At 43.7% G+C, this 26072-nt stretch overlaps 1 protein-coding gene across 3 annotated transcripts; it reads left to right on the top strand.

The window, feature by feature from the left end:
- The first annotated feature begins 1139 nt into the window (after positions 1-1139).
- Positions 1140-16802, top strand: LOC308585097 (protein C3orf33). 3 transcript variants are annotated; one of them, XM_081190665.1, is made up of 6 exons: positions 1140-1290; positions 4823-4882; positions 9825-9857; positions 11950-12103; positions 14324-14484; positions 15055-16802. In XM_081190665.1, the coding sequence occupies exons 1-6, from the start codon at positions 1207-1209 to the stop codon at positions 15319-15321; spliced, it is 759 nt and encodes a 252-aa protein (XP_081046791.1). In that variant the 5' UTR covers positions 1140-1206; the 3' UTR covers positions 15322-16802. The 3 variants fall into 3 exon arrangements, with proteins under 3 accessions (XP_081046791.1, XP_081046792.1, XP_081046793.1); XM_081190666.1 differs by lacking the exon at positions 9825-9857 and having other exon boundaries at positions 1141-1290; XM_081190667.1 differs by lacking the exons at positions 1140-1290; positions 9825-9857 and adding an exon at positions 1323-1391.
- Positions 16803-26072: the final 9270 nt, after the last annotated feature.

The following is a 26072-nucleotide window of genomic DNA, read 5'->3' on the forward strand; positions in this document are numbered from 1 at the left end:
GCAGGCGAGCTACGTCACCGGGAAGCCATCCTATCAAGGGGGAGAGAAGGGATAGGGAAGAACTATAGAGCGGGCTCGATGGAACGGCAGCTTCGCTTCCGGTTCTCAAAGGAGGTGCTTAAAGGCAGGGCAGAGAGGCAGGAAAAGATCCGAGAGGGGTAGAGCGGCTTTTTGGAGGCCGGAAGTGAAGAGCCGCGTGCTTTTTTTGAGCAGCTGCAGGGGTTGCGTTGCGTTCGCCCGCTTCAAACCGACAGTCTGTTAAGTTTTGCAACTGATACCTCACTGATACCTGCAAACACCTAAGCATCCCCATTAACCCTAACCATGCCTCCCCCCAAAAAAAGTCCTGTGAAGTGCCATTGCCCTTCCCTCTTCTGGCAAATAGGTGTATAGGGCCGTAGCTGGCTTACCTGGGAGCAACCAGGTAAATTCAGTAGTCCTGAGAAGACATGCTTAGCTAGGGTTGCCCGCCTCTCCTGTGTTGTCCCATATCCCAATGCAAAATGCTACGTCCTGTATTGATACAGTTTTGAATTGCAGGTTTCTGCCAAAGGATCCTCTCTTAAATGCATGTGTTTGGAAGGGCGTGTGAAACATGGGCTTAGCCAGGATTTTTGTTAGGGGGTGCAGAACCTCAGTTTAGTATTTTTATTGATATCTCTTGATTTAGGGGAGGGCAACGCCCCCCCTCCGCCCATGGTGTGAAAGGTCATATTTAAGCTCTGGGTAGCCAAGCTCAGACACGTGTTACAAATCCATGCGTGTGTTGACGATAGGCTGCAGCAGACTGGTAATGGGTTGCTTTGAAGTCACTTTATTAATTGAATTTATATACCGCCCTATACACGGGCGTTTCAGGGCGGTTCACAGAATAAAATCAAGATATAAAACCACAAAATACATAACAAAAACAACAACACTTCAGCACCAGATACAAAAATAAAAATAGCTCTCCCCCCCCCCCCAATCTGGCCAGAACAAAGGCGGCAACCCTAGTTAGGACTGCGCTGTAATCAGTTTACGGCAAACCACGAAGGGGAAGCTAGGAGAAGGAAGGAAGAACATCGGCGTCGACTGAATCTTTTTTATTGCAGCAGCAGCCATGAAGGCGTGACTCCTGCAAGTGTCCGGCAAGCGGCGCTGCGCCCTGGTGCGCGCGGAAGCCCGAGGAAAGGAAGGCGCAGGCAGTGGCGGCGCTGGTCAGCCATGGCGGGGCAACGAGGCGGGGAGCCGGCGAATTACGTCTCTCGCCTCTCGGCATGGGCGGACGAGCACCTCACCCTCGTCCGGGTAGGAGCAGTGGCGAGGGAGGGAGCCGGCTGGCGCCTCGGCAAGGCGCGCTTGCTTGCCTTCGCCCTTAGGTGTTTGGGGATAGGCTGAAACGAAAAGAGGTCAGAACGGCGACGACCAAGACAATAAATGGGCATGTTGAATCTCTGCAGCCCGAGATGCCTGCTGCTTCTTCAAATATGTCGTGGCCGCGCAACATCGTTGGGGATGGGCACTAAGCATATGCTCAGAGGCGCTCTTTCCCTTCTTGATTGCGTGCCGTGGAGGCACGGGAACAGGTTCTGGTTTGTTGCTCTGCTGCGCCAGGCTATAACAGGGACCCGGGTGCGGATGGAGGGAGGGAGGAACATGGGAGTCCCCTCTTTGGCCTATTTTAGTTCCGCCTTTGCATGCACGATTTGCTTCACTGGCTGAGGGGAAAACAGGGGATGTGTTTGGTCCTCCTTGTGAGGGAAGGGTTTGATTTCGTGGAGTCAAACGATGTTCCTCCGCAGTCCAAAGACGTTTGGAAATACTAACTTGTAAAGGTGTTCTCCTTCCTTCAAAGTATAAAGTGTGTGGGGCAAAGAGGAGTTGGGGAACGGGGATGATGCAGACTTGGGAAATAGTTCTGGAGACAAGACTGAATGCCACAGCCACCAGGTCTGTAAAAAAAGGTAAAGGACCCCTGACGGTTAAGTCCAGTCGTGAATGCATTTACCTTCCCGCCGGAGTGGTACCTATTTATCTACTTGCACTTTGACGTGCCCTCCGACCTTCCGATTGGTAAGCCCTAGACCAGGCTTCCTCAAACTCAGCCCTCCAGATGTTTTTGGCCTACAACTCCCATGATCCCTAGCTAGCAGGACCAGTGGTCAGGGATGATGGGAATTGTAGTCTCAAAACATCTGGAGGGCCAAGTCTGAGGAAGCCTGCCCTAGAGTCAGTGGTTTAGACCCCAGCGCCACCCGCGTCCCTACCAGGTCTGTAGCCCTGATCTAAATTGTGCTTGCATTTACACTTTTAAAAGACCTTCCCCGTGGCTGCAATTACACTTTTAAAAGACCACAGGAGATTTAGGCTTTATTTGGTTTAATTTTAAAAAGTAAGCTGTTCAATTAATTAAGGCAACATTTTGGCTGTTCAAAATATTTTTAATTGATTAATTGTCTAAACTGGAGGTTTACACCACATCAGCTGGAATCAAGGGGTCTCAAGAGGGAAATTCTTCAGGGGTGCAATGTCTTAAATACTTGTCTTTTTTCCTCAGACAAAACACATTTTAAGGTTTATGGCAGCACACATATATCACAACCTTTTTGAAAAATGTTTTCAGCTTCAGGGCTGAAGTTCTAAAAGCTATTGCAGTAAAGAGAGATTTTGCTTGGTTGAAACAAAAGAAATACAGTGGTACCACCGGTTACAGATGCTTCAGGTTACAGACTCCACTAACCCCAGAAATAGTACCTCGGATTAAGAACTTTACTTCAGGATGAGAACAGAAATCGCGTGGCGGTGCACCAGCAGCAGGAGGTCCCATTAGCTAAAGTGGTACCTCAGGTTAAGAACAGTTTCAGGTTAAGAACAGACCTCCAGAACAAAGTAAGTTCTTAACCCAAGGTACCACTGTAGCTACTTCTGAATTCTCAGACTAATTGCACTCGTATTCACAGAAGGAAGTCGGTTTATGAGGCTTGCTCCCTAACAGGTGTGTTTAGAATGGATTAAAGTATGCAAGTATGCAAATATCAGGAGATCAAGAAACCTAGGGCAGTAGATCTAGCACTAATGATCAGGAAAAGTCCGAGCATAAAGGTGTGTTAAAAATAAAATTAAAAAGATGGAAGCTTGCTACTATCCATGCTTCCCAGAATACTCATATGAAAATTTATGCACATGCCGTAAATGAAATTTACGGTAGAGGATTAATCTATTGCAATTCATTTCACTGACTTGCCGCTCTTCCTGCCTAGGCTCACTCTCACTAGCAGAGATTTGGGCAAGGCATGAACAGCAGCAAAGGCTTGCATAGACCCATATGAAGCTGGCTGCATAAGGAGAGGAGGTGTGGAAGAGTAGCTGTTGCTATTCACACTCTGGAGAGAGAGGAAGTTGGAAGTGAAAGTGGTTGAGGTTCAAAATAATGAAAGTGTGTTCCTTGTTACCAGAGGCCATTCTTGGAGTCGGATGGGAGACCTCTGGGTTCTGCTGCGCTACCTGCGGAACCTGGGTCAAAACCAGTAAACAAATAAAAATCGGCAAAATAGATTTTCAATATGACATATTTTCTAAGATTTATAAATGACTGGCTCATTTGTGATGGGCAACAGTTTCAGAATGGCAACATCTCTGAGCAAATTGAATATGTCAATCATCTGTAGTTTAGTGTGCACAATGCTATGATGGCCATGTTCAAGATACGTTCCTAAGCATATTTACTCATAACCCAGAGATGTTTCAGTAGTGGTTCCTTGCCATCCTGGGAACAAGTGAGAAGTGGGGCGCCACAGAGTTCTGTCAGGGTTGAAACTGGGTATGCTTAGCCTGGAGAAGAGGAGACAGAGATGATATGATAGCCATCTTCAAGTATCTGAAAGGTTGTCGCATAGAAGAGGGAGCAAACTTGTTTTCTGCTGTTCCAGAGGGTAGGATATGAACCAATGGATTCAAGTTACAAGAAAAAAGATTCCAACTACTGTAAATGTTAGGAAGGAATTTCTCATGATCAGAACTGCTTTGAGAGTGGAATGGATTTCCTTGGAAGGTGGTGGACTCTCATTCATTGGAGATTTTAAAGCAGAGGTTGAGTGGCCATCTGCCAGGCATTCTTTAGCTGTGATTCCTGAATTGTTGGGGTTAAACTAGATGACCTTTGGAGTCCCTTCCGTCTTAGAATTCCCAAAGATTTTAATGAGGTTTGGGGTTGCAGTTACTTGCATTTTAGCACAATCCCATGCATATTTACTCCAAAGTAAGCTCTACTCTAAAGCCGCTTTGAGGTTTGTTTGCTTTTTACTACCAAGTAGTATATAAATTTTATCTGAAGAAGTGTGCATGCACACGAAAGCTCATACCAAGAACTAACTTAGTTGGTCTTTAAGGTGCTACTAGAAGGAATTTTTTTTATTTATAAATTTTATGGAGAGGGGGATACAATCCCAAGAGTAAGCCATGTGGAATTAAATAAGACTTCTGAATAGGCCCAGTTAGGATTGTGCTGCTAGATAATGAATTCAGCAGATGCCCCAAAAATAATTATAAATTTTGTATCATTTACTTTCCTTTTATTATTTAACTTTTTCTTTAAATAATGGATTGCTTAGAGAAAACTAAATCTGAGATCCCTTTGTAAACTTAGTTTTGTTGTTGTTGTCTAGATTAACTGAAACCTAAGTCAGAAAACCTTTCTGACACATAACTGTGGCTGCTCTCAGATATGTATTTTTTGCTTTCCTCTTTATAACGATAGCATGCTCTGGCTTCAATTAAATGAAAGTCATGTAGTGGAGACTTAAACAATTTATGAAATAATTTATTATGTTATTTTCTGCAGAACATCAGCACTGGAATGGCGATAGCTGGAGTAATTTTACTTGCAAAGAGTGTAAAATTGGTAAGTTATGTATTGAATTTAATAATGTTTATGAGTTGCCCGAAGCGGTTAGGTGCTGCACATAGCACAAGTTCAATAATGAGCAGTAATTGCTTGCTTATCTGTAATTTTTAGCCAAAGTCTATTACTGTAATTGAGCCTTTTCAATCTGAAGTGTACTTTTAGCAGAATATTTAGATCTCTAGCCTGCTTGATCCCTAGAGTAAGCTGAAATTTGAAAACACAAACAGATTCACTGCAGTCGGTTTTCTAACTAGAATGAATATAAAATAAATTACTCTCTGTTAAAATGGTGGTTTTATCTACTCAGGGCCAATTGAAATGAAGAGGACTTAAGAGTCCTTCCCAGAACTGTCAAGCTTTGTTGATTTTTCACTCTTAGGACTTTAAAAGGTTTAAGGAGCATCTCTCCATATATCAATCCACAGAATCATTGAGATCCTTCAGGGAGTGTTGTAATTGCCAACTAGGTAAGATTGGCTGATGCATGGAACGGGCTTGTCACTCATGGCCCCTCCTCTACAAGAAGACCTGTCAAAGCACATCATCACTTGTTCTTAGAAACAAGACTTTGGGGGTCTCATTTAACATATTTAATTATACTTAACGGTGCACCACATTTTGGCTGTTCAGTTTGTTGTGAAAAGACGACATCCAGCTGCTCCAGTTTCTCAGTTAATCAAAATGGCCTAGAATATGGCCTAGATACAGGCATGAAATATCAGTTTGCCTTAAGCTAGGAATTATTTTTTGTTAGGGGAGGGGTCATACCTCTGGCGAGAGATACATTGTGTTCCTTCTGGGGTAGTTCGCCACCTTTGATCTCCACCCTGCTCTCACTTGTAGCTCTATAGAAACGCTGGCCTAAACTATTTACCCCCAACCTATTTCATAATTAAAAAAAAGAGTACAAAGGCCGTTTAGCTTCAAAAAAAAAGGCAGTCTGAACAAAACTCCTGGTCTCTCTTACTGAATGCCTCACTAAACAACGAAACAAAACCCTTCTGGAAACTGGTCTCCGGTTTCCTGAGCAATAGCTCCCCAGCCCCTAGCAGTGCCATTCCAACTCAGGTAAGGTAAAGGTAGAGAGACCCATGATCATTAGGTCCAGTCGTGGCCGACTCTGGGGTTGTGGCGCTCATCGCTTTATTGGCCGAGGGAGCCGGCGTACAGCTTCCGGGTCATGTGGCCAGCATGACTAAGCCGCTTCTGGCAAACCAGAGCAGCACACGGAAACGCCGTTTACCTTCCCGCTGGAGCAGTACCTATTTATCTACTTGCACTTTGATGTGCTTTCGAACTGCTAGGTTGGCAGGAGCAGGGACTGAACAACAGGAGCTCACCCCGTCATGGGGATTTGAACCGCCGACCTTCTGATCGGCAAGTCCTAGGCTCTGTGGTTTAACCCACAGCGCCACCCATGTCCCCTTCCAGTTCAGGTATGGGAGAACAATTTTAGAAATATATTCACGGAAAATTCAAATCTCCCCGCCAGTTTTTATGATGAAGATTCGGCAGAACTGTCACTGCTCCCACAATGGAGCCTGGTTACAGTGGAAGAAGTCTATAAATTAATTGGGAACCTGAAGAGTGGTAAGGCCCCGGGAAATGGCTTTATCTCAGTTGAATTGATCATATCAAATCAGCACTGGTGGGCTCCTCTTCTGGCGGCACTTTTTACTATAGCAAAAAACTCGGGCAAAGTACTGTCTAGCTGGCAACATGCAATAGAAGTGTCAAGGTGGTGTCCGCTCTTCACAATTAACACCCTCTGCTCACTCAGAGAGATATTTACAGTTGTACCTTGGGTTAAGTACTTAATTCGTTCCGGAGGTCTGTTCTTAACCTGAAACTGTTCTTAACCTGAAGCACCACTTTAGCTAATAGGGCCTGCTGCCGCGCTGCCGGAGCACGATTTCTGTTCTCATCCTGAAGCAAAGTTCGTAACTGTTTCTGGGTTAGCGGAGTCTGTAACCTGAAGTGTATGTAACCCGAGGTACCACTGTACAGTTCTTTATTTACATATGTACAAACAGCTACAGTTCCAAATCATGCGTCTGAATCCGATGAGTTACATTCGGGGAGTGGCTTCCTTCAGCTCCTTCTCCAACACAGCAGACGTGAGAATCTCACGAGATGTCTTTGATCCCTGCATTTTAACTCTGCTCGCCTGTGCTGAAGGCACCGCTTCCCATTCTGAACTCCCTGCTTGGTGGCAGGGCTCTCCAGCATCGCAGAGCCCTGACACCACTTGACTGCTCTCCGCTTTCTCCTCCCCTGCTTGTCTGTCATTTCCCTGTTTTCCCCGTCTGACTTGTCCCTGCTCTGATACTCCCGCTTCCCTTCACCCAAGGGCGTTCCCTGTCTGTTCCGTGACAAGTAGTCCCAATCTTTAAGAGAGGCCAGCCAAACGTGCCTTCTAATTATAGGCCAATCAGTCTGCTTTCAACTATAGGAAAGCTGTATGCCCGCTTTCTCTGTAACAAACTGACAACTTTTCTAAATGACTATAATATACTATCTGAAGCTCAGGCAGCTTTCCGCGAGAGCCACTCAACATCAGACCACTGTCTAATGCTGTCTCTCCTAGCCGAGAAGTACACTAGACCTCTACAGGGAAAACTCTTTGTGGCCTTTATGGACCTGAAATCTGCCTTTGACTCCATCACCAGATTCCAACTATGGTCCAAATTACCGGTACATCTAGTACTGAAGGATAAACGTCTCCTATAGCTTATAAAAGCCCTGTACTGTGGAAGCAATTTGCAGGTTAGGTGTGGGTTGCAGGGCCAGCTCTTGGACTGTATTGAGATGGACAGGGGAGTGAGACAGGGATGCATTTTGGCTCCCACTTTGTTCAGTTTGTTTCTGAATGACTTAGAGGCAAGCTTAATGGACCCTGATGGCCATCTTCCAAAAATAGGGACGAGAAAGACCCCTTTCTTGTTGTATGCGGATGACGCAGCCATTCTCTCCCAACCCAGACCTGGCCTGAACTACCAACTAAGAAAATTCTCAGACTACAGCTCTGGTAATGGGTTACCCATCAATTATGAAAAATCAAAAGTCCTGGTGTTTGAGAAGAGATTGTCCCCGAGTAAATAGGAACTGGATGGTCACAAACTAGAGCAGACCAAATTCTTCCAGTACCTAGGGCTTCTATTTCATCATTCCAAATCCTGGAAACTTCATTGGTAAACCGCCTATCAAAAGGCAGAGGTAAGCAAACTGGCTATACTATTCTTTTATACAAGGAGAGGCCATTATGTTCCATCAGCCCTTAAGGTATTTAATGCAACATCTGTCTCTCAACTCCTCAAATGTCTGGTTCAATGGCTCATTCTTCAGGTTCGATGGCTTCCATGCAAAGTTTCTCCGGTCCCTCCTACAAGTTCCAAATTGTGTTCCAAATGCAATACTATTTTCAGAAACAGGTGAATGTCCTCTGTCAACTAAAGCATGGTGGGCTGCCCTGAGATACTGGCTCAAGATCTCAGTCTTTGGCCTAGGGAAGGGGTTACTTCCATACCTAAACAATGAGTTTACCAGCTCATGGATGAAAATTATGGTTAGAAAAGCCGCTTCGATTGGTATTCCACCTTCTCTCCTGTACCATCTGGGCTTTGATACCGCCCTGGAATCTCTGAGGCAAAGGCTCTGGGACATATCACATAGTGATCTCCGATCTCAATCTCATGTTATCTGTGGCCCATTAGCAGTAGGAATTCACTATGGGTTCGAGTTCCAGACACCTGCATATCTTAGAAATTTGTCTGTACCAACATATCAGCATCTTTTCACCAAAGCCAGATTAAATGTATTCCCATTAGAAGTGTTAAACGGCATACTGAGAGGTATCCCTTATCAAGATAGGATCTGTTGACTGCATGAGGCATATTTTATTGCATTGCGGACAATATGATCAAGCTAGGGAACTATTGATTAAACCACTATTGGCCGGGTCAATCTGAAGCCTACCATATCAAATATCTTCTGGATGACAAGTCCAATGATATCACAGTGGCCGTGGCAAAGTTTCTTTCAGTAGTCATACGAATCAAAGATCAACATACCCATGACTAAACAAATAACGCTTCCGTCTCCCTTCCCTGGGGGTTTGTCTGTATGAATCTGTATTTTATTCTGAATCCATGTTATGGGTTGTTGGACCGCAATAAAGATTATTATAAAATAATCAGACTTCAACCGGAATATCTGGGAGGCATTTCTTGTTTTTTTCACATAATTTGGGACAGCTTTTTCACGTGTTACTTTCCCCTACAAACCTTTTTTGAGAGATTGGCTGGAAAACAGCCTCATGTGTTTCCTTGAAACGCAATAGACTAGTTGGGCATTAGTGTTTCAAGGCTCTGTTTGTGTCCCAGGCTAGTCACGTATTTCACAGACAAAACATATTTGGCTATTTCTCAGCCAAATCCTTATTTGTTAAGCAAGCAAATGAGGAAAACTGACGTGGAAAGGCTGTATTGTAACAATTGCTTGATGGCCCAAATCAAGCTTCATTTCTTTAAGGATGTAAATCACTAGGATATTAGCTACTTTGTTCAGGACTATGTTCTGTGTAAAAACAGCTGCTTTTATATGCGTTCTATTAACCTTCCATTGCTATTTTATGTTGCGTTGTTTCTCTCTCCCCAAATCACCCAGGATGTTTCTCTTAAATTATGTTTGATTTCCTTTGTCAGTACCTGTATGGGTCTTCCGGCACATGGCAAATAAATATTGACTTTCCTGGGCAGTTTTCCACTTTGCGATCTATGTTGATCTCCTCCTATGAGTATATGAATCATTTTCTTGACAGTGTGGAAACCTATATTGTTCAAATGGGGGTTCGTAATTTACAGATGAGATGGACAGTAGCATCACTCTGTGATTTTTTTTAAAAAAATCTGCCTTCACATGATTTTTGTTTTATTCGCAGAACTATCTGATGAGATACATTGCTTTAGAAAAGGTATCTTATACTGTTGGTACACCCTCTCCTTCCCAGATGGAGAACGGGATACCTCGTGTGTGTGTGTGTGTGTGTGTGTGTGTGTGTGTGTATGTGTATGCAATTTGTTTCATGTGTTCAATTAGTGACGGGCCCATAAGCAATCAAGATTCAAATGTCACAATGTGCCCACTGGGATTTCTGAAGACCAAATTGACAGGCCCCTGATTTCTTCTTTTCAGGAGCTGTCATCTCAGGCTGGTGATATAGTGAGTGGCTGTGTGCAAGGGCCAGTGCAGAAAAGTGGTATGTGTGAAGCAGTAGCAATATTAATAGTAGCAGCAATACCATGAGTAGTAGGTTGGCAGGGAGTAAAAGAACAGATAATGGCAATGTGAGAGACACATTACCACTTCATTGACTATCCTCCCTCTTTGCCATTGGAATGCTTTGCCTCCTGCCATGCATCTGGCTCCTGTTGTTGCATTTAAACACCTCCTTCAAAACTTGGCTGCTCACCATCTTTCTCCAACTCAGTCTTCCACCTTTACCGTTCCCCTCCTCTGCCCTTGCTTTGAATTACATTTTGTATCTTGCAAGCCAGAGGGTGGGCTTTGTTTTTAAAAGGTAAAAGGTAAATGATCACTGGATGGTTAAGTCCAGTCAAAGGTGACTATGGGGTTGTGACGCTCATCTCGCTTTCAGACCGAGGGACCTGGCTTTTGTTCACAGACAGCTTTCCAGGTCATGTGGCCAGCATGACCGAACTGCTTCTGGCGCAACGGAACACTGTGACGGAAGCCAGAGTGCATAGAAATGCTGTTTACCTTCCCGCCACAGCGGTACCTATTTATTGACTTGTGCTGGTGTGCTTTCGAACTGCTAGGTTGGCAGAAGCTGGGACAGAGCAACGGGAGCAGGGATTTGAACTGCTGACCCAAGAGGCTCAGTGGTTTAGAACACCACACCACCTGCATCCCTTTGTTTTTATATGCAACTTGTCTAGTTGAGATGTAGCCTAGGAGTCGGCTTCAGTGTGTGAGCAGGTCTTGCTATGTTTTAAATTTTAAATTAGTCAGCGCTGTGCAGTTTCTGTGGCCAAACATGGTTTCACTGGAGTATTTTCCATGTTAAGAATATGTCATGTCAGTTGCTTTTGGAAAGCCAGACTAAGCGCAATAAGCAGACTTGTTTCATTATGTTTATTTACAGAACCTTCGGATGTTGTTTGCAAGGTCTTCTGTTTCTGTGAAGAGACCTTGCAGGACAACAGGAGAGAAGGATTGGGTAATAAATTAATTCCTGGTGGCCTGACCTCCTCAGTAATAGAAGCCAGATGTGATATGAGCAACATAGCAAAAGACCATTCTGGTGGTAAACACTAGTTACTCTGCTGGGCCCTGATCCATTTACCAGCTTCTCCTACATCCGTACTGCTTTTTCAGAGGTGGGCATCCACCCTCCACACTTCTCTTCCCCTCCCCACCCCCCAAAACCTGGCTCCTTTTCCTTCTGAGATGAGTTGAGGCTGAGGACCTGATCCCATTGAGGGAAATGTGCCAAAGTTGCTAGTAGCACGTTGCTAGTAGGATGTCTATAGGGCAACATCATACGTTAAATTTTGAAATGTCCCAGGAATATACTTTAAAATGGTAAAATGCAACAAGCGTGTTTGCAAGCCCATGTCTCACACAGATAATATTCAGAAGGGAACTGTGAGGGGTTGCTCTCCCTTGTTGAATGTGCACTCATCGGCAGCCCATAATGTGTGAAACAGCTCTTAAGTAAAAAGAAGAAGAAGGGGAGAGATATACACATATATTTTCTCGTAAGGCCTGATTTTCTTCAATTGTTTCAATGTATAGCCCATTCTATGTCAGGGGCTTGAAGGTGAGTTGTGATATGTGGATCACAGAGTCTTAAACTGCTTCATAGAATAGGTTTATAGAATGACAACTTGCCATTGAGTGATACCTGTAACGGGTTATAGCTTGGAAACATTTGCTGGTATCTTGCTATGTGAATTAAATGATTACAGAGATCTATCCGGACATTACAAGTTCTTCATTTTTTTATTCCCTCTCCCCTGTCTCTTTCCTTTTTTCATGAAAAGACAACCAAATTCACAACTGCTATGGAAATACCAGTGGAATTTATAGAGAAGAACGTTAAGTTGCGGGGACGGTTGCACCGAATAAGTGAACGAGGATTGGAAATTGAACATGTTCCCATTACCCTTCCAATCATTTCATCTTTGCAGAGAAGATGTAAGTAGGATGAAAGACATGCGTGAGCCCATAGTGGCCAAGTTAAACATTATTTAACTATCTGCAAACTTGATACTGTTAATAGCATGATTGTCACAGTCTGTACCTTTCCGCTCATTTTGTCCTGACCTCACCCTTCCACACAATTCCACCACCCCAATCATGTAGGTATGTATGTACAAACTCAGAATAACACTTCATGCATTTTATGAAAAGGAGTTTATTCCAGCAAAGCTTATGCCACAAGAGTCCTTTTTGGTTTTGATACTTAATAATATCCCAATCTGCCTGGTATCATTGAATGGAATCCCCAGAAAATGCATATGCAAAGCAAATACAATACGTTCGTAGACATTGCAAAAGAATTTGAGTGCTTTAACTGTAATCCTAGCTACATATTTAATTCAATGAGACTTGCTCTCAGGGAAGTGGGGTTAGGATTGCTGGCTTAATCTCTTTGAGAAATCCATGGGAAATGAAATCCAGCAAAGTGAAAATAGAATAGCAAAGACCCAAAGTGTTGCACAACTTGTTCCACTTAACTCAGAGGGAATTCAGGGTTGCTTTTCCCCCATGCTACATGAGATACAACTGAGGAGAATTTCAAAAGCCATTTGCTTGGGGCCTACTGTTCAAGTAAAAGGTAGCAAAAATCTTACTGAGCTGAGCATAACTAAGCCCTTGGGCTAAAAGTAATTCTTAAACGTAGTGATTCTGGAATTCTAGAACTATTGTACCTACCATGTGCTCCCTTCTTACTTCTGCAAGGCTTGATGTAGAGATAACATTGTATTTCCATAACAGTGTCGCACAGATGAAAATAACTGCATCGTTGACTGTTTTCCTACTTCAAAGACAGAGGGCCTAGTATTTTTCAAGTGTAATCCATCCTATCCTAGCTATAGAGTGAACATTTTCTAAACGAGGACTACTTCACACGTTACAGCTTGGGCAGCTTGTACTTATAGTATAAAATTTGAAGCACATACTTCTTATTTTCTCAAGCCTTCTGCACGCCTTGGAAACACATGCTGTGGGACTAAGGTTAACTGTCACTCCTTACAGGAGATTATTTACAAGGATTGTCTATGTTATTTACGTTCCTCAAGTGTTGTTCTGTCAGGTGCACAGCGCAGGTGTATAGCCTGTACCATTTAAATAAGCAACGTCAAAATATGTTTTCCTTTTTCATGCCTGTATCCCGGCCACTTTTGATACAGAAAGCCGTACAGCACAGTTGGTCTCTGGTGATGGAAGGTTATTATATTCCACATCATTGGAAATATGAATGAATGAAATCTTCATTGCTAAAAGCTATAAGCCGTCACAATGCATAGAATACAAATAATTGATTTAAAACTGAACAACAACAGCAAAGCAAACATACAAAAATGCAAAAATCACACCTGCATAAGTTAAGCAATCCACTTCTCACACTTCCCCTTATGATACTTGTCTTGGTGCCTAGCTCTCAACTTACTTGCAGCCAAGGCAAAGTTTGCAACCAGTGCAGTAATAAATACGTTATTGCCAGCCAGCAAAATAGAGATTTTCTCAAGGGGAGGTGGGTTTGAAAGAGAGCAAAGGATGTAGTCAAGGAATTTTTTTCTAGGGGATGTATATAAAGGGCACTGTAACAAATAGGGTTCAATGTCCTCCACATTTCCCGACTCACAGATGCAAAGTCTTTGTTATTAAATCTTCCCATTAGATATGCAGAGGGCATGCACTGAGAACACAAAGCTCTAAATACTTTTCTAAGTGTTCCCAGCATGAGATTAATAAAGTATTGCTCCATCCCCAAAGATGTTTTATATATTGGATATCAGGATGCGTATGCCATCTGGAAAAGTGAATGAAGGTCCCTCCGTTTAAAGTCCAAATAAATTTTTTCTTTGATGAGTTGCTTGACTCTGTTAGAGGCAAAATTTGGTAGGGAGTCCACATTAATCCCATAATAATGGAGAATATTGGAAATATTACAAGGCAAATGATTTCTGAAGTAGCTTTGGCTCTTTCAGCCTATGGCAAATGTTAACTTAAAAAAAAAGCCCCTAAAACCCACAGTTCTAGCTGTAAAACCAAGAATATTCACTCAAGCTGCGAAATTTTCCATGTAAACCTAGCAGATCAGAACCCCAGCTGCTTAGATTTATTAAGCCAACAAAGTGTCTCTGATAATGTTGTAATTAAACAATGTTATTGTGCATGCATCCTTAGGGAATTCAGATGGTTTATTGCTGATCAGACTTGCTGGTGTGGAGCTAACACCAGATGGCACGGTCTGGTTGAAAGAAGAGGTAAAACCCCCACAGATGATGTGGTTCCAACTTCTGGGAAGGAAGGACTCAGCGCTTGATTGCCTTGTGGTAGTAAGTAAGGTAAATAAAAATGGGGGCGGGGGAATAGATATGCATCCATGGAACCTAATCCTAAGCATATATACTCAAGACCCTCTGTGTTCACTGGGACTTATTGCCAAGCAAAAATGCATAGAGTTGCAGCCTTAATCTCTGCATATTTAATATTTTTAAGGTGGGTGGCGCTGTGGGTTAAACCACAGAGCCTAGGATTTTCCGGTCAGAAGGTTGCCGGTTTGAATCCCCGTGACAGGGTGAGCTCCTGTTACTTGGTCCCAGCTCCTGCCAACCTAGCAGTTCGAAAGCACATCAAAGTGCAAGTAGATAAATAGATACCACTCTGGCAGGAAGGTAAACGGCGTTTCCGTGTGCTGCTCTGGTTCGCCAGAAGCGGCTTAGTCATGCTGGCCACATGACTCGGAAGCTGTACGCCGGCTCCCTTGGCCAATAAAGCGAGATGAGCGCGCAACCCCAGAGTCAGCCATGACTGGACCTAATGGTCAGGGGTCCCTTTACCTTTAATGTGGCTGTTGTTTTCTGTAATTCTTGTGTAAGACACTCAACAGCGCTATCGATGTCTATTCCGAACAGGGTAGATTTTCCAGTATCTGCCTAAATGAAGAAATCCTGAGACGAGGGCTTGGCAAGACAGTCCGTATTGACGGACTAGCTCACGAATCCCGGATATATTGGAAACTCCACAAGAGGCTCCTTCGAGCTGAATTGAAAGCCGTGAGGAAAAATAAAGGAATCTGGAAAGAAGAAACGTTAGTTGAGAAGCTGAAAGAGCGTATAAGAAACAACAGATACATGCAGAAGTTAAAACAATTTGCAACGTGGCTAAGCATCCGCCTCTAAAATCGAGGGGTTTGTCGAGGAGGAAGCACACACACACACCAGATGGAGAAGGATGCAACACTGTATTTTCCTCCTGTCAGAATATCACAACTAATGCCTGGCCTTCTGTTGGTGGCTTCTGCCTTAGGGGAAGAAAACGAAAACATCACAGAACATGTTTCTGGAGGAGATAGATGCACATAGCATATTCAGATATTAGTTTAATTCAGATGTAAGTTAACCAAAAGTATAAAAACAGAGACCCAAATCTAGGCCACGTAACATTCCAGCAAGAGAATAAAACTGAAAGCTTGCTTTATAGACGGAAATAATTGAATTAACTGGGGTATGTCTCATCCATGCATGTGGCTGCTGTCAGTCCTTCCCTAATTGTGGAGCACCTGAATTAGGCAGCAGACAGAGTGGAGAAGCCTTTTTTCTCCTGTGAGGTTGTGAGTGGTATATAGGCTCAGTTCCCAGGATTGGGAACCACCGTTCTTAATCAGCTAGTGCTGATTTCTTCTGCTGCATCAGCCTGTGATGAGGTGGTAATGTACTGAACAGTAACTTGAATTCCTAAATGCTCTTTTGGGGTAAATTTAGTTCACGGCATCAGCATGAGCACAACACCTTTCCTGTAAACTGATGCAATTTGACATTGGTGCTGCCATCAACTGAAAACGTGGGCATTTGCCACCGGTGGGTTCCGTAGTCTCTGTTCCCAGGGATATTACAAGTGTACGGTGCCATACATTGCACCATGCACAAGCTTTAAAATTCAGAATCGCAGTTCTTGGTTTTTGGTTCTGGGAATATACCAGGACTGTTCTAGAAGAAGTTGTTTTCACTTGATTCTGGTTGTATTCTGAGGTTTGGTTCTAATGCAACTGATGCGTGGGGTACTGCGCCATGTTTTGTGCTATCTATGTGAGTTGTGATTGGCTGAAATCCACCGAACCGTGTGGGGAAACAGCTTCTCATGAACAGCTTCACACCCTCTACTGAGCAGTGCCTACACGACAGCATTACAAACCACTGCACATAGTTGTGGCTTGCGTCAGTTAGGCCTTGGTTGGTTCCATAGGAGCTGAACAGATTTAAAAGGGACACTGCTTACATGGCTTTTGAACTGCTTTCTAAGGTTGCAGTGCCAGTTGAAATGGAAATTCATTCCTGTATGACCTTCGTTATGTATTCCTGCCAAGATTAATTGACCTGATTGATGATCATAAGATCTGAGCACTTGACTCATGTTTACTTTGGTGGAACATTATGTATGCCTGTTTGTTCTGAACCATTTAATTTATATGCTTAGCTAGAATTTGGCGGCCCGATGATAAGGCTACTGTTTTAATAATCTTGCTAAACAATCTAGAATATGATAATATTGTACACGGAGGATTAAACATAGTATTTCTCCTGTTGTCCTGTATAATTTTTGAAAATTGCTCCCTTAAAAGGAGTATGTCATATATATAGTCATTAAAAGCTTAACATACTTAGTTACGTATTTCTATACCTTGAACAAATGAAGTGACCTTTGCCTCTCTTGGAAGTTCCCTAATATAATTTTCCTTAGCCGTATAGCTGAAAGCATCACAACTAAAAATGTTGTTTGTATGTGCACAGAGCATCTGTTACTGGCTATGACAGATGGCCCTTGGTGCACGCACGTATTTTGTGGTTGCCAACAGTGAGGGAAGCCCTTTTTGTGAGCCTGCATCTCAGGACCGTCCCTTATGTATTGTCGAAAGGATAAATCAATAGGCAGTGCCATATTACCTGAGACTGTCATTATTGTTTATGACTCCTAATAATTAGTACTATGTGCATGGGTGTATCAACAGAAGAATGGAGAAAGAGTTGAGGAATTGAGCTGGATCCTTTCTCAGCTAAGAGGCATTAAATTGGAAAGAGGGGGTCTTGGCGAGGGGCTTGCTAACTGCACTGAACAATAATCATGTCCTTCCTGGACAGTCCTTGGCTCTGCCACAATGCCTTTTTAGTATATTTTTTTAAGGCACTGCAGAGGCTGTTCCTCCACCCCTCCACGCCTCTCAGCAAACCCAAAACTAGGCTTTTCATTGCAGCAGCTGTGCCAATTGCAAAACACCCATATAGTATGAAAGAACGAATGAAAATATGCATCCGTGCAGTATGTAATAATAATAATAATAATAATAATAATAATAAGAATTTATTTATACCCCGCCCATCTGACTGGGCTTCCCCAGCCACTCTGGGCGGCTTCCAACAAAATATTAAAATACTGTAATACATCAAACATTAAAAGCTTCCCTAAACAGGGCTGCCTTCAGATGTCTTCTAAAAGTCTGGTAGCTGTTGTTCTAAAACTCTGGTAGCTGTTGTTCTAAAACTCTGGTAGCTGTTGTTCTCTTTGACAACAGCTGGTGGGAGGGCGTTCCACAGGGAGGGCGCCACTACTGAGAAGGCCCTCTGTAGCTTGGCTTCTCTCAGTGAGGGAACCGCCAGAAGGCCCTCGGCGCTGGACCTCAGTGTCTGGGTAGAATGATGGGGGTGGAGACGCTCCTTCAGATATACTGGACTGAGGCTGTTTACAGCTTTAAAGGTCAGCACCAACACTTTGTAAGGCTCTGCAGTTCTGTTGTGTCACCTCAGCTCCTGATGAAGACCTGAGCTGTCTTTCAACAGAAGCTGGGCTTTCCCAATAAGGAAGGGGTAGGAGTGCAGCTGGGGGCAGGGTATTCAAAGCCGGGAGTTTCCTTTCCCCTCTTCTCCCCCCCCCAACTCTGCTCCCAAAATTCAATCAGAACTGATAACACCGAGTAGTTCTGTTGTGTAGCATTTGTGGATCAGAGCCAAGGCTCACTGTTTTTTGCTACTTGTGTCAGAAATAATGCCATATTCTGTTCTGTGTTTCTCCTCCCCAGCCCCATTTTTTCTTTTCTTTTTTTTTGCATAGAATAAATTTGTGCTTCTATATTACAGTAATGGAATTTCGGGCAGATGTGGATAAACTTTTAAGTATTTGTGTTGTTGTTGTCGTTTTTGCAAGCATTTCACCTGTAAGGTAAAGGGTAAAGGGACCCCTGACCATTAGGTCCAGTCATGGCCGACTCTGGAGTTGCGGCGCTCATCTCGCTTTATTGGCCGAGGGAGCCGGCGTACAGCTTCTGGGTCATGTGGCCAGCATGACTAAGCTGCTTCTGGCGAACCAGAGCAGCGCACGGAAACACCGTTTACCTTCCCACCGTAGCGGTATCTATTTATCTACTTGCACTTTGACATGCTTTTGAACTGCTAGGTTGGCAGGAGCAGGGACCGAGCAACGGGAGCTCACCCCGTCGCAGGGATTCGAACTGCCGATCTTCTGATCAGCAAGCCCTAGGCTCTGTGGTTTAACCTACAACGCCACCCGCGTCCCTGCGCCACCCGTGTCCCTGTAGGAGTTTCACCTGTAGGTTTTCACCTACAGGTTTGAGTTATTTAAAGAAGAAGAAAATAAATGTCATGTGCATTTATTTCATTAGCTACCAGCAATATTAGAGAACAACCTAAAAATATACGTCGTTTGAATGTTTCAAGATGTAACTTTTGAAAATGAATTTTAAATGGCTTGGCTGCTTTTGGCACCAAACATCTTGTCTCTACGTAAGACTAACTTCCACTTCTGTTATATTTGCTAGTAACACTTCAGTCAATTTCTACTAATAGCTCAAGGATCACTCCTCATGCTACAAGGCAATTTTGACTGATGAGCAGTGACTGCGGAGAGGGAAGGAAGGTTCAAGCCTTGCTTCTGGTAGTCTTGTGTTGGCCAACAATGCTATCAGTTTGCATCTCTGTAGGCTACTTCCAGCATCTGTTCCCACACTCAGTAGACCATCCTTGCTTAACCTGGCATCTTTTAGATGTTCCTGACTACAAATCCCATCATCCCTATTGGCCATGCTGGCTGGGTCTGATGAGAGTCGGGAGTCCAAAACCATATTGAGAGCAGAAATCTGGGGAAGATTGGGCTGTTGCTGGCCGTCAGGCTTTGCTCCTTTCTGAAAACGACGCCACTGTTTAAACACACTGTGTGTACGTGTGTATTTTTTTGTCAAGCAAACTTTAGAATTAATAGCTTGGCATTGAAAGAGATGCTGAACTCAATCTATCACTAATGTCTCTCAGAGTGCAGTTGTGTTCTAAAATTAATTTGGGAAAGCGCACATATCACCCCCACGCTCTCCCACCAGCTGAAAGACAGCGGAGAAGCAGGTTTGCTGGCTAGTACTGTAAAGGTTTGCTGGCTAGTAGTGTGAAGGGACGCGGGTGGCACTGTGGGTTAAACCACAGAGCCTAGGACATCAGCATCCTTCTTAAATTGTGGTGTCCAGAACTGGACATGGTATTCCAGGTGTGGTTTAGAGGACTTGAGGAAGAGCACAAATGAAACTAGCCTAAACTTTAGAAATAATGTATTTTACAGTTGCTGCCCTCTTTTAGTCAAGCTTTTATTAAATATCAGTTCGGGGAACAGTTTCTTTGTGCTATGCTTGGAAACCTGCACAGCCTTTCCCTGTACATTTTGGATATAACAAGGGTAGAAACAAGTAACTTTGTGGCAACCAGGTGGGGAAACTGAATTGGGGAACTCTGGAGAGTTCATCAACATCTATTTTTATTGTGCAGCAGCATCTTCAGTGATTTAGTGAAGATTCATTGCTGGGGGGAAGATAGTAAAGAGTCCTGGAAAAACAGCATGACTGCAGAAACCCTGCTGTTAAAAGTCTGGGAATGCGATGAATTCCTTCATGGTAGCCTCAGTGGCTAGTGGACGTAATACTTCCAAGCTTCTAGCTAGAAACATGTTTGCCTCTTCTGGTAAGTGGAATATTGAATGAAACCATTGTCGAGACTCGAGTCGTTTTGAAAAACCCAAGTTTCTAGTCCTGCTGATGAGGGAGTAATGCTTGGAAACTTGTCAGCTGATGATTCCGAAATCCATGTAAGGGGTTATAGTGGTGAACTTCAGTCGGAGTAGAGGGGGAAAAGGACAGCTGTGAAAGGAAACATAGCTAATTAATAAAAGGAAGGGGGAGGCAGTGCTTCAGAATGCTTGCAGCGTTCTGTTTTGCGATGTAGCATGCCTGATAGATTTCCTTTAGGCGGGGAAAGAGGCTCTTACTCTGCTTATTGTATGTACCAATTTGCTTAGAGCACATAGTTGAAAATAAATCCACTTTACACCTGTGATAGGCAGTGATCTGAATGGTGTGGGCAAAGGGAACTTTATGCAGAAATAAGACTTGTCTCTAGATGGGGATTGGGACATTGCTGAAGGGAACATGACTGAGGAAGTGCCATCAACTTTGGTGTCTGGCCATAAAAGCAAGCCTAGAGGGGACAAATGTCAGCAGATTTCAGGCACCCTCTTTGCTGTGAGATTTGGGGAGCTGACTTGTAGGGTTGGGCCCTTAGTGAGAGCCAGGAGACAAAGGTTCTGAGTGGGGTGGAATGTCAGGAGGAGAAGAAATTGATAACTGTATATATTTATTAGTAATTTGTACGAATGGTTTTATTGTGTATTTTTGTAACATTTGTTGCCTCAGTTTGTTATATTGTGGTACAGAAATGATTTAAAGGATGATTATACAGTGGTACCGCTGGTTACATACTTAATTCGTTCTGGAGGTCCACTCTTAACCTGAAACTGTTCTTAACTTGAGGTACCACTTTAGCTAATGGGGCCTCCCGTTGCCGCCACGCTGCCGCTGCGCAATTTCTGTTCTCATCCTGAGGCAAAGTTCTTAACCCAAGGTACTATTTCTTGGTTAGCGGAGTCTGTAACCTGAAGCATATGTAAACTGAAGCGTATGTAACCCGAGGTACCACTGTATAAAGTGCAGGGTCCTGTCCTACTCCCTCCGCAATTCTTTGAACTAAAATGGCCTACATCATTAACCTATTCTTAATTAATCCTTATTATTACCATTATTTATAACTAACTAATTTATTGTTATTATTAGTCATTATTCTGCACAATTATTTTAAATTGTTCAACTTTTTAAAGCATGGCTTTAGAGCAGGATTCACAAGCTAAAAGTGGAATTTAATCCTGATCTGGGGGCATTCCATTGTTGATTTGAATAACTTCAGGATTTTATCGTATCTTTTAAGAAAAGGTAGCTTTGCCCTCTTTTGCTTCCCAAAAGGAACGTTCCTATTCCGTTCGGATAGACCACTAAGCTAGTGTTTGCCAAGGACCAGAAATATCTGGTCAAATTACTTTGGCGTGAGATAGGAAATCCTTGCGGGCAGGTAGACTATTTCTCTGGCAAGTCTCTTGCTATTTTAGCAGGGGTGATAAAAGGTACCCAATTCCAGCGGGGACTTGCTTTTGTTGGCATTATAGAGACGCACAACTTCCCAACCATGACACATCCAATTACCTTTGGATAAAATTTCTTCACTGGGGGTGGGGGTCCTGAGATGCTTTTGCTATGAAACTGCAGTCACTTGAGTTGAATGGAATGACATCAATGGGCTGTTTCTATGGTTTCAGCCAGTCCCTCGCTGGACAGGGATGAAAAGGTGAAACTTAAGCTAGCTGCTCCTAGAGGTCACAGTTCTCCCCCTCCACCCTCCCCTCCTCAAAGCTGTCTCCTAAGCTGGCAAATCAGACTGACAATAATTCTCTTTTGCAGCCAGTGTTAAGTACAAGTCTCCCCCCCCAAAAAAAAACTTGCCCAGTTTCTCAGATTCTCCCTCATATTAAACACAAGTCGATGCAGCAAACTGGCTAGAGAATGCTTTGCTTAGACCTCATCACAGCTGTGAACTGGCTACAGCTGCAGTCCTTGTATGTACATTAAGGATGGAGACTTAATTCTGCGCAAGCATGTTTAGGTTTACTCTGCGCATGGCTTTAGGAACTACATGTGCCTTTGGGATTCCCAAGTCCCATCCGTCCCAGCCGGTGGTCAGGGATGGTGAGTTCTGGTCCATTGACATCTGGAGGGCCACGGCTTTGCAAACCCTCAAGCAAACCACCACTCTCTTGGAACCATCTTCCCGTACCATGCCCACCTGCACATGGTTTTTAAAATCCATCGCACAGGGTTGTTGCAAGGATTACTGAGCCAGAATACGGAGAGGCGGCTCGAATGCTTGAAATGCCCTATTTAAGAATGCATGGTAATAGGCATCACTATTATTTGTTCATTAACCTGTTCTAAAACGTGATGGAAATCAATATTGTGGTGCTCTGCACTAGAAGGAAGGGGGGGGCGGACCTGGGTTGGGGCAGTTTTCCATATAAGCTTTCATTTTCCAGTATTGAGATTTCATTGTGATTTATCTGGCAGTTGCTTAAACAATGTGCCCCAAACTTCCTTGGCTTTCTCACTGGAGGAGAATTTGAAATAGGTGAATGAAAAGCTGCTCAGTTCCTCCAAGCAGACTTTGAACCAGCAAACAATAGAGGCAGGTTGAATTGGGTAAGGAGGCGAGGATACGCCGGAATTCCTGGCACTGGATTTCTCCAGGCAGCACTGGAGTGTCCTCAAAATGAAAAGCAACATGTGCAAAGCTGGAACTCCGCTGCGTTGTTTTTGTTGTTTTATTAAAAAAAACCAACCATGCATTTTTGTAGTAGGAATGTGATATTGCCATTGCTGACTTTTTTATTTGACTTGTCTGCTATCGAGCACTGACATTTCTAGAGGTGGCTGGAGATACTTAATGGCTTTGGAGAATTTTGTAGTGAGCAGTGAGTGTTTTCTAGGACACATTTCCCCTTATCTGGTGGGGCAGTATATAGGTAAATGTAAAGGGACCCCTGATCATTAGGTCCAGTCGTGACTGACTCTGGGGTTGCGGCGCTTATCTCACTTTATTGGCCGAGGGAGCCAGCGTACAACTTTCGGGTCATGTGGCCACATGACTAAGCCACTTCTGGCAAACCAGAGCAGCGCACGGAAACGCCGTTTACCTTCCTGCCAGAGCAGTACCTATTTATCTACTTGCACTTTGACGTGCTTTCGAACTGCTAGGTTGGCAGGAGCTGGGACAGAACAACGGGAGCTCACCCCGTCATGGGGATTTGAACCGCCGACCTTCTGATCGGCAAGTCCTAGGCTCTGTAGTTTAACCCACAGTGCCACCCGCGTCAGGGCAGTATATAATGTGGCACAAAAAGGAGACTGAGGCCTGGTTGAAGAAGGGCCTTGCAGCAACACCAAGCAGATGGTGTTTCCTGCTATGGCCTCTCTTATTTTTCTTGTACATTTATTCTCTGCCTTTCCTCCAAAGGGCTCAAGGCAAGGCCCACAGTTTCCCCTGATTCTATCCTCCCAAGAAAAACCACCTTGTAAAGGTAAAATATTCCCACCACCCTTCTGAGTTATACCCCTCCCCACCTTCTCTCTATATAGAAGGATCTGGCAACTTCTGTTTCAGTGTATCTGAAGAAGTGTGCATGCACACGAAAGCTCATACCAAGAACTAACTTAGTTGGTCTTTAAGGTGCTACTGGAAGGAATTTTTTTATTTTGACTATGGCAGACCAACACGGCTACCTATCTGTAACTTGTAAAGGTAAGTTAGGATTACAGTATGTGTGTTACTAGCCTAAGGTCACCCAATGAACTAAACTACTGAGTGGAGATTTGAATCTGGATTTCCTGAGTACTAACCTGGCACTGACCACTACACCACATCGGTCCTGCTTTGCAGAAAAGCGGTGCCTGCCTTGATGCTCACCTCACCCTCCATACTCAACTCTCTCTTTTTTTAAAGTATTCTTTTTGTATTGATTGATCTTTGCTCTTTCTCCCTTGCAACCAGGGCCGGATGAGGCCCTAAGCTCCTGAAGGTAATGGGGCCCTTTATACGTCCAGCTGTCCTTTGTCAACAACAAATTGTCACTGTTTTTGTGTTAAATATATGCTATGTGGTAATTTATGGACCTAATAGGTATCTAAAGCCATTTGCACATGTTACCATGCAACCAGTTCATGCAGAATGTAGGCACCCTATATATAGAAAGGAGCAAACCAGTGATATTTGAGGGAGCAGGCTAGCAGGCGGGGCCCATGACTTACATCATAGGAGCCTACACAACACAAAACACTGTTGCTGTATGTAGGTTTTATTTTATTTGTTTTTTTATCTTATATTTTGGAAATGTACATCCAGGTTTTTCTTCTTTAATTTTTTGGGGGCTCCCCCAAGAGAGTGGGCCCTAAGCTATAGCTTGTTTAGCTTATACGTAAATCGGGCACTGCTTGCAACCCCTTTTCCTTGGAACTGTCTGTGTGTGTGGGGGGGGACACACCTGCTGGTGATTCCTCCCTTTATTTCCTTCCAATCCACAGCAGCTCCGAAGAAGCAGAGCTTTCAGTGCGGTTGCCCCTCTTCTTCGGAAGCAGCATCCCTGCTGAGAAAACTGGCAGGCTCCAACTAGCTGTACTTTCAAGAAGCAATGGGGAACATTTTCATTTCAGCAAGCTTTCCCAGCTGGATGGAAAGGTGCTCATAGAATTGTAGAGTTGGAAGGGGCCCAGAGCGTCATCTCATCCAACCCCCTGCAGTGCAGGAATAGGCAGCTGCCCTATGCAGTGGTTACATACGCTTCAGGTTACAGACGCTTCAGGTTACAGACGCTTCAGGTTACAGACTCCGCTAACCCAGAAATATTACCTCGGGTTAAGAACTTTGCTTCAGGATGAGAACAGAAATCGTTCAGCGGCAGCAGGAGACCCCATTAGCTAAAGTGGTGCTTCAGGTTAAGAACAGTTTCAGGTTAAGAACGCACTTCCGGAACGAATTAAGTACGTAACCAGAGGTACCACTGTACAGGGATTGAACCCGCACCATGCTCTAACTAACTGAGCTATCTGGGTTCATTTTGTGCTCTTTTGAAACTTGCTTTAGGCTGGGGGGTTTTTTTGGTACTGTTTTAAAATTTATTATAGCTGCTTTAAAGATGTGTTTACAGTTTGCCTTGAGACATACATGTACAATGTGATTAGTAGCAACAACAATAAATAATGATGTCCTTTCAAAGCTTACTTTTCCCATGAAAGCTTTGGCGCACCCTCCTCCTACATCTAAACCTGTAACTCAGCATCACAGCCGCATCATAGGATTAAAGCAGAAGGCTCCCCCACAACAAAGCATCATGGGAACTGTAGTTTCTTAAAGGTGCTGGGATTGTAGATCTGGGACAAAGTAAACGAAAGTTTCACATTGTTCTTTGGTGTAAACCATAACCATTTAAAGTGCTATACAATGGTACCTTGGGTTAAGTACTTAATTCATTCCGGAGGTCCGTTCTTAACCTGAAACTGTTCTTAACCTGAAGCACCACTTTAGCTAATGGGGCCTCCTGCTGCTGCCATGCCACCGGAGCCCAATTTCTGTTCTTATCCTGAAGCAAAGTTCTTAACCTGAAGCACTATTTCTGGGTTAGCAGAGTGTGTAACCTGAAGTGTCTGTAACCCGAGGTACCACTGTAAATGCTGTTGATGTGACTGTGCAACTGCAACAACCTCGTAACTCCTCTGCCCAGGCGTGTTCTCGCTTTCCTTTGTTGTTTCTCCCCAAGTCGGATTTGATTTGCAAGCTCCTCAGGGCAGAGCCCCTTCCTTTTTTCTTGTAGCCTGCAAAGCTCAGTGCATGGATATTGTAATAGAGAATCTTGTTTATATTCTTCTGATAAACAGCAATTTGAACAAAACCTTAAAAGATGAACCATGTGCGTCATATGTTTCTTTAACAAATTTTATAGGCTGCTTCATCAA

This window comes from Podarcis bocagei, assembly GCF_964188305.1.
Source record: "Podarcis bocagei genome assembly, chromosome: 4".
In the NCBI taxonomy this organism is placed as follows: Eukaryota; Metazoa; Chordata; class Lepidosauria; order Squamata; family Lacertidae; genus Podarcis; species Podarcis bocagei.